This window comes from Lonchura striata, chromosome 14 (genome assembly GCF_046129695.1).
Source record: "Lonchura striata isolate bLonStr1 chromosome 14, bLonStr1.mat, whole genome shotgun sequence".
Taxonomy (NCBI): Eukaryota; Metazoa; Chordata; class Aves; order Passeriformes; family Estrildidae; genus Lonchura; species Lonchura striata.
In genome coordinates this window covers 9,134,169-9,143,607 of record NC_134616.1, presented here as the reverse complement: position 1 = coordinate 9,143,607, position 9,439 = coordinate 9,134,169, and the positions used below count along the sequence as shown (strand labels likewise).

Here is a 9,439-nt window from a genome sequence, read left to right as displayed (position 1 = left end):
CAAGAAAAGAAATCTCATTTGTCATAGATTTGAGGTGCTGTTGGACAACAGGGAGAGATAAAATGAAGGATTAAAAGCAAGCCACAAAAGGCAAGATTATCTCATTTTACACACAAAAAAAAAAAAAAGAATTAAAAAACACCAACACTGAAAAGCATAAACTGATTTCTTGTAATACTAACCAGAAATCAGTAATTTACAATAAAATCTTTAAGATGCACAGAAATGTTCGCCAGCACTCTGAAGTTCTGAGGTGCAATCAGAACTCTCTCTGCAAATTTCACTGCTTAAATTTTGTCTTCCTACATTGATAAATAGTTTCAGATTTACCCTGTCATTTTCAGAAGTACAGTCTTGTAAATATTTTTACAGAATTTTAAAAGCAGCATTCTTTCTGCCATGTCTTAACTTGGCTTTAGAATCAGATGGAGAACACCTTGGCTGTTATCAGCTGTAAAGGTCCCAGTGTGGGGAATCCAAGCCTGCAGAACAGCACCACAGGCACTAGCACAAGAAGTTACATTCTGCTGTTATAAAATGCATGTGTTAGAATAAAGACTTGAAATATTAATAAATGCTTCCAGAGACAGTTATGAGTGGTAGACCTTAAAAGTTTCCTTAATTTATTACAGTATTCCATTTTTCCATAGGCATAGCTTTGGGTGTGCTGAACAACAGACTGGGTTATCCAGATGGACACACAGTGCTCCTGAACCCATTCTGTAGCTGTACATAAACATGTGGCAGTGTGCACAAGCTGAGAGCTCTTCAAGTTCCACCTGAAAAAGTTGCTCCTAGCTACACTGAAAAGCATGCTTTGCTGTCATGCCTTTGTTTAACAGTGATTTTGTTTCTGCTGCTAAAATAAGGCAGCACACAGGGAGTAGAGAGCATCAGGCACCAGGGTGGCACACACTTCACTGGGAGTGTGCCCACCATTACTGCAAACTCCTCTAGGAGAGCAGTATCAAAGTGTTGGCAGGTAGAAATCTGAACATACATACAGTCTTCAGATATGAGCCACCATAAAAGAATTTCTAATCCACATATCAGTCCGAGTTCATAAATCTTACACAGATAAATGCATATTAAAAAGAGAAAATCTTGAAGTAAAATTGAGTTAATGCTCTTAATAAGTTAAAAAATAATGTCAAAAAACCTGATTTCTCCACATTCAAGAAACTAGGTAGACTAACAAGATGTCAATCAGAAGAAAAAATCTGAAATGCTTCAGAGGTTTTATAAACTATATTTATATTTCACACACACTTTATATTACTCTTTTAGAAGAGCACAAAAATGTAAACATTTCTTGGCTTTTTCCTCCTTTCCATTTGAAGTAATTACTCACAGTCCATGCAGAATCTTTCATCAAATATCTTCAGTCTCTGAAGACTCAGGTTTAAGACAAAATAACAGTAATAAAAAGAAATCTAGAAAACTATTGTAGCCTAACAGTACTTTTGCATTCAACTGATTTATTTAGCATAGCCACAGAACAAAATAATTTGTACATTCAGTCACATTAAAAACAAGGAATTACAAAGCAGTCCACATTTAATCTAAGTGCATTCCTTTGGAGTAACAGTTCTTGTTGTTTCACTTGTATGTCTTCATATGCCAAAGGCCATCATTTAAATAGTGGATATTTTCAATACCAATCCCTTTGTTGACCTTCTCACTGTAGGAAGAAAAATGTACAGAATTATTAGCTAGATTAAAGAGGAGAGCACTACAAACTGTATTATTTCAAGGAGAAACTGCAACATTTGTCAATTGGAAGGGAAAAGCTATCAACCACAAAGTCATGATCTTCCACAGCAGTGGACAAGAAAGAGTATTTGTTATTACATGTGCCCACATTGCTGACTAAAAACTGGACAATATTTGCATTCCACATTTTTTCAACAGCTTTCCACAGTATTTTTAGTACTTCTTTGTGGGATACAGTTCTTCAGACAATACTTCTGCTACTTTTCTTAATTTTACCATTTCTTTATCAAAGTAGTACAGCAGTTGTGAGCCTTCCCCTCGCAGCACAGGATGTGGTACAAGATGACTGGAATGTGGAATCTAACAAGTTCTGGTTCCAAGTATGCCAGTGACACAATAAAATGCAGGTGAGCTGCCTCACTTCTAGTTGCAGGTCATCTACCCACTTAATAAAGAATTAAAGATGCTAAATTGATGTGCCAAAAACTTTCAGCTTGTTAGAGACATGCTATCCTCTATAGTATTGACTATCTTTTGAGTCATGTCATCTTCTAAAAATTACTGGTTTGTGTCTGCACTGGATATGTTATTTTTCCTGTTTAAAAAAAAACACCAACAAAGTAATTTTGCGACAATAAACAAGACAAATCTCCTTCTGGGAGTGAGAACAAGTTTCACTCCCCTGAAGAATATAATTTACTCTAGAGTTACACCTAGTGTTCTATTACATACACAACCTGTCCAAAAGTAATCAGGAAGGGAAATGCTGCTAACACAATATTAACACATTATATGTAGTAATCACATCAAGAGATTGAAATCCCACTGCCTAAACCAGAAAACTGTGGAACAATGTCACACAAAAAAAAACAGCTAACAGGATGCAGAGAGGAGTATAATTTCATTTTCCTCTCCAGTTCATGTTGCTTCTCACAGGAACAGGATATTCAGGTGCAAGGCTGGTGGATTTGAAGTTAGGTATACAAAGGACCTTGGTTTGCAATGATGACAGTGTGTCACTGCTTTCTTAGGACTGAAACACAGGTAGCTTTTCTTTCCATTTACTCTTGAAGTCTTTTGAAGCGCCACAAAGAATCCTGAAGAATATAATTCCTCAACAGCTACAGCAGGTCCAAATCCAGGTTTCTGCAGTCCCACTCTTTCCCTGTCCTCTAAGACATTCTCCCGTCTCTGCCTTGTGCTATTATTTTGACTTAGGACAGGCTTGTTGAGAATTAACCACACCAAAAACACTTCCTCACTGCCCAAGTGACAGACAGGTCTGGAAACCAACACAGCCCAAACCTGCTGGGTGCACACCACATCCTGCAAGATGTTAACAGAACTTAAAATGACAAAGTGATTTAGCTACTTAGCACTTTCTGAAAACCAAGAATAACTAACATCCATTTACGTTTTCTGGATCTCTTTTCCTTCTCAGTTTTCAGTTTATCCAGAGCAGACCTCTAAATTCTACAGAGGCTCAGCTAAGTTAGCACATCAAGCAGGAATGCTGGGCTGCATGTGGATACACCCTGAAGAAAAAGAGCAGGCTACAGAGAAACAGAAAAAAAGCCTGGATAGGCAAGCAAGATGGAGCAGGACTTGAGTCTCTGCTGTCCCTGCAGATAAAAATCTCTTCAATGTTTTCGATCGGCTGAAATCCAAATTACATCTCTTGCCTAGCCCAGGTAGTACTCTGTACTTGAACAATACATGCTGCAACAGCAATGCAGTAACCTTGACAGTGGCGCTTATACTCCAAACTACCATAAGAATAATGACATGGGACAGGTTATATTTCAGCTTTTAAAACACTTACATGTCCTCAGCTGACATCTTCATTACTCCCACACATAATGCATGTTGTTTTCCCTCTGCCATAATTGCCTACAAATTACTGCTAAGGAAAACAGAGTTCTTTTTAAACTATTTCAGAAAAGTAAAAGCAATATTAAGAAGTTACTTCCAAAAACACACTCAAAAGCCAGTGTTGAACTTTTAACCTTTCAGTAATTCTAGAGTTACAGTTTTTAAATATAAGCAAAACAATGCACTGAATTTAACAATTGAATCAGTGTGTAGAACAAAGCATGTATTTATGAACTTGGAACAGCATTTACAGAAAAATATCTCCCAGTGCTAAATTTCTTCCTTTGTGCCTAACACAGAGATGACAGTCTCTGCCTTTCTGGAACAAAACAGCACATGTTTGTAGGGCCATTTTAGATTCCAAGGCACAGAAAACTGAGACACCAATTTAAAACCCACAAGTACTGAAATCACGTGTCCTTTTCAAAGCTTAGCAACACGTGATGTTAACTGTTGATCTTTTCCTATAGCATCTAACAACAAAAGCAGCACAGCTTGGTGTTATAAATGCTGTATTTGTTCAGGGTTCTTTCTTCAGTAATATAACAAGTGAATTAGCACACTTTCCTCATTTTACATACGTTAACTTCATCAGACTGAGCAAGTCCTGACTCCAGTAAAGCTGACCCCAAACATCTTTCCTAAATCCTCAGGAACAAGAGAGAATTCTTCTGAAAGGAATACAAACCTGTCTAAGGAGGCAAGGGACAAATTACACTGCACTTCATCTACTTTTACCATTCTGCATAGAATCACTAAGGAGCTCCACTTACCAATGAGATTAATGGAACAGCAGCCCACCCAAGAGTACAGCAGGAATAGTTACATGGTTTGGAACATACAGCAAGTGAAAAAATATGAACAATTTTAACCTTGCCAAGCAACATCTAAACCTCTGCAGCTCTTTTCTGATTACTAGTTATTTCAGGAAATCCAACTAAAATCCAAAGTAATATAGATAATGATCAACTGAGAACACAAGAACAGAAATTAAACTCATCTCACAGTGAGCAATAATTCCTAGTTAAGAAGGATACAACAACAGTGTCAACAGCAGCAGGGTAAAGCTTTGCTCCAGGAGACGTCAGGCCAGGGCACATTATATTAGCTCCACTCAGGACGAATTTAATGGCACCTTTATCAACCTGCTGATGCGGGAGAATAAATGGGTCTAGGAGGGGAAAGACACAGCATTGCAATTAATACAGCACCATGACAACATGAACAGCTCGTTATAAACTCCGTTTAAACGGGATAATTAGATATAGAGTGTCCTGCAAGGGTAGGAAGCTTGAGATACAATTACCAGAGCTCCTGCTGGGTGGTACCATCCCAAAAGGACACAAATACTGACCCAAAAGGACACAGGTACTGCCCTCCCAGACCACATCTCTTATCTGAGAACCAAAGGTAATCCAGCACTGCAGGCTATGGCTCCTGCACACTCACAGACCCACAGACTGAGCAACAACTTTCTCTTAAGGAAAACAACCATACAGATGCCCATCCTAAGCGATCTTAAAACCAAAGGGTCTTACATCCTGCAAACTCTATGTACTCTTACAAATTACTCCAACATGAAAGAAAAACTGTTTAACATTAACAGAACAAAACAGGCAAACATGGACAAAATTCATGAAAGCTGTCAGCTCTCCAAGCGCAGGCACCCTTTTGAAGTATTTCCAACACTGAGACCTGACTGAATAATGTTCTTTGGGATTCAAAACAGAGTAACACAATCAAGCAGAACAGCAAGAAAAAAATTGCAAGAGTAAACTGTGAAAAGTAAAAAGCATGCAGCCTAAGTTCCTACAGGAGACAAATATACATCATTAAACTCAGGAAGACAGAGTATTTTTCTGGTAAGAACTTACAAGTATTTGTATAACAACACTTGAAAATAGATAGGGACCAACAACAGCAAATTAGTATCTCTGTCCTAAGGGAGCCTCTCAAGATTTTTTTACAGAGCTTTACACTACTTAATTCTTACTTATCAAAGTTCAGATTGCTTAACATATAGCACGGAAACAATTAACATAGACATGAGAAATAGAAGATTAATAAATTCCAGTTAAGAAAGTATACTGTATCTTTAAGATCTATTCTGGAATGTGCATATCCATGGAATATATGGAAGATCTTTTTAATTTGGTTCTACAGATGTCCCATGGTATCACACTGTCACCCTTCTCTTCCCAGCATGACCACCCTCAGGAAACTTACATTTGTGAAGCAACCTTAGCGTTGGGTAAAAAATCCCTTCTCTTTGCCTGAAGAACAGCAACTCCCCATTGACAGTGAGGATTTCTATATGCTCATGACTGCAAGATTAAAAAAAAAAAATTTGAGAGCTACTCAGCCATTCTGTACTTTAAATACAGGATTTTGCTTTATAAAGTCCAGTCTATCTTAGCACCTGAGAATAAAAACAGTCAATTAGCAACAAAATTTAAAACTAAAAATATTATCTTTTTATATGACTTGTTCTTCAGCAGTGGTCTCCTGTTCACTTCTTCCCCCTTTGAGAAAAAAGAAACCTACTGACAAAATACACAAACTGCATTTCCTTGGCATTGCTTTTTGAATGCAATACAAAGAGTGGATAAGGAGAAGGATGCAGCAAAAATGTACCACCCTCTATTTAAAAAAAGGGAAAATAATCAAGATAATACATGGAAGCCTGAAAATACTACAAAATGTTACTGACGGGAATCCAAACAATTTTGTGCTTCCATGTCCATCAAGCTGAATGCTTCCCTTCAACAACAGGCTGGTCCTTGGAGAGACCCTGAATACACTGCACACTAGCTACTAGGAAGATTTTTAAGTTCCTCAAGCATCCTACTAGCATGTGCCTTTAAAGCAAAATGAGCACAAGCCAACTTTCTGGTTTGGCCATAACACGGACTATCTATTAAGAGATGATGGATGCCCATCAAAAGTGCTAGGTTTATCTACTGTACAAAGTAAACAAAGAAAGCCATCCTAGCACCTTGAAAGCAAAGTTTAAGAGAAGAGATACTTACCATCTTACTATTTTAACTGGATCTTTCTTTGGCATGATTTGGTTTAGCCATGGTTCAATAACAGGAAACTGGTCTATCAGTTGATTCTTGATACCTTTAATAACTGAAGTCTTCAGCTGGATACAGTTTGATACATTCTCCTTTTCATCAAATCTGTCAAATGAAAGCATTTTAGAAATGCATAATTTTCTGCATAAAATATGCATTTTTCAGCAGCTGTCTTCAGAAATGCTTATAAATTCACTATAAAAATCTAATAGCAGACTGACTGTCCAACTTTCAAATGCAGAAATTTCATGAAGCTTAAATTTGCCCCCTTGGAACACTTGGGCTGGGGGAAGGCGGGGCAGCCTGTCTTCATCCCTAAACTTTTTGTACGGCCACAGCACGTGTTTAGTCTCACACATTAAGCCCGGCACACAGCGCTATTTTATTCAACTCCGAGAGTACTCTGCTGGTACCACAAACACCCACAGCCCCGTTCCGATGCGAATCCTTCACGTCCACCGCAGCGCCGGGCCCTGCCCTGCCCTGCCCTTCCCTTCCCTTCCCTTCCCTTCCCTTCCCTTCCCTTCCCTTCCCCCGCGCCTCCCGCGGCCCCAGCCCGGCCGCACTCACTTCTTGAACATCCTGCGGGCGGGGGGCGCCGGGCGGGCGGGCGGGCCGGGGCCGGCGGGCACCCACAGCCTGGGCGCTGCTCACACGCGGCTCCGGCCGGGCCGTCCCTCCCTCCAAGCCCGCCGGAAGCGCCGCTCCATCCCCGCGGAACGGGCGGGGCCAGCCGGCAGCGCGGCGCGGCCCCGGCGCGGGCGCGGCCCCGGCGCGGGCGCGGCCCCGGTACCGGGGCCGCGCCCGCGCCGGGGCCGCGCCCGCGCCGGGGCCGCGCCCGCCCGCTGCCCCTTGCACAACTGCGTTGTTATTAACCTCCCACAGCAGCCCGGCGCCTGCTACTTACAGGCACGGCGCTGGTTTCCCAGGTAATGTATCGCTTTTTGGTAAAATAAGAAGAGCAAAGTGCTACTAGCTGCTGGCATTATTTAAACACAAAATACGTTTATCTGGAAAAAAACACAGCCATCTTCAAACTAGCAGAGCAGAAGCTATCGTCACGCCAGCTTCAGAGTAGGACACGAGATACTATCAACAGTATTCTGGGGGGAAAAATAGAGTTCTTGTCAAACAGCAGATACTGTTCCCGGCTAGGGAATCGGTCCCAGGTGACAGTACCACATCTTCAAAGTGGGGAGGAAGCAGAAACCTGGCTTCCAGAGAAGATCTCAGCTGCCAGGCAGACAGATGGATCTGGTGGAGTGTATCAGAATCAAATTAGGTTTTGTTTGGTGATGGCCGCCGCAATTGTGAATAGAAAACCATAGCAGACAGAATTTACCACACTGCTTTTTCACTCTCTGAGGAGCAGACCTGTGTTTGTTCTTTAGGCTGGTGGCTGCTACATAAACAGACATAGAGGTGATCACCCAGTTTCTTTTTAGTGTCATGGAAATGCCAACACTAGGATAAAGGAGAGGGAGGAGAGGATATAAAACATCAGGTTATCATTATGCTAACAACCGAGTTTCTTTTTTCCATACAAAACAATTTCATCACCTTTGATACTATAACAGGTAATTAAAACCTAATACTTAAAAGTTATATTTGCCAAAGTAAAATCAAGCATTATACATGGTATCATTCAAATAGTGCAGTACAGCTTTGGGAACAAACACACTAATAACTTTTTGAAAGTATAGGAATGAACTATGGCATTACATAAACAGTCAAGCACTTCACTTATGAATGCCACCTTCACCTACTTTGTAGCATCCCCAAAAATACTGAGTGATGATCAAGAATTCAGTTTTAACTGAACCACAGTGACACTGCTCATCCCCAGGATTAGAAAATGAGAATGGGAGTTAATCACACTGAAAAACTATTCCATACGTTATGGTGATCCTCAGAAAAACTTTCATCAAATAGTACTTAGCCATGCAAACAACCACATTTTTTAAAACTGTAATGAAAAATTCATCATATTCTACCTCAAGTGATAGAAACACAAGGTAAACTTCTACTCTTCTTGAGAAACACAGCACATCTCACTGAAGTCACCTGAGCCACCAGTTTCATGTCTGCCTAAAACAGCAAGATTAGGCCCAAATTTTCAAAAAATGCCTTTGTCAAGAGGAAGGTCTTACCTCTACACTTTTACTACCTTCAAGCAGTTGGACCATTGGTTCCCTTCAGGCTGAGCTAACCTTTAGTCTGGTCTCAACTTCTCCACCTTCTCTTCCAAATGCTTTTTGCTGGGGTAGGTAACTGCTCAGTCAATCTAAACATGCCTGTACAGAGGACTTCTGAAGAAGGCTCCAAGGACCTAGGCTGGACTTCATTAACACAGCTCTCAGTGTTACTGTTCAGCCTCAACACAAAAAAGCTGGAGACTTTCATCTGGTTGCAGAGTCACTTAAAAGTACCAAAATTTTAAAAGCATGGTACCTGGACAAGACTGACAAAGCAGGGGGAACATCCAGCAACTGTTCTGACAGAAACCACCCCTCAGGATCATGTGCTAAATAGAAAGGACTTAGGATTTCACTCCCCATAAGTTTTGGTAGAAAAGGGGGAAAATCCATCATACTTCTTCCTGGATCCCCAGAACTTTACCTTGCCTCCACCTGCTCTCTCACATCCAAAAGCTGAATATTCTAACTGATGGGACAAAGTCATTGACTGTCCCACCCCTGAATGATTGCATAGACAGCAACTTCAGGAAAAGGGACTCTTACTCATGTCTTTTTTATAAATCAAATCCTTTCAATGAA

General features: G+C 40.5%; 1 protein-coding gene across 1 annotated transcript; it reads right to left on the bottom strand.

The window, feature by feature from the left end:
- Nucleotides 1–590: 590 nt before the first annotated feature.
- Nucleotides 591–7,327, bottom strand: MCTS1 (MCTS1 re-initiation and release factor). The gene is made up of 6 exons (XM_021548355.2): nucleotides 7,233–7,327; nucleotides 6,615–6,767; nucleotides 5,812–5,909; nucleotides 4,623–4,756; nucleotides 3,536–3,603; nucleotides 591–1,681 (listed from the first exon to the last, which is right to left on the bottom strand). The coding sequence occupies exons 1-6, from the start codon at nucleotides 7,241–7,243 to the stop codon at nucleotides 1,600–1,602; spliced, it is 546 nt and encodes a 181-aa protein (XP_021404030.1). The 5' UTR covers nucleotides 7,244–7,327; the 3' UTR covers nucleotides 591–1,599.
- Between the last annotated feature and the right edge of the window lie 2,112 nt (nucleotides 7,328–9,439).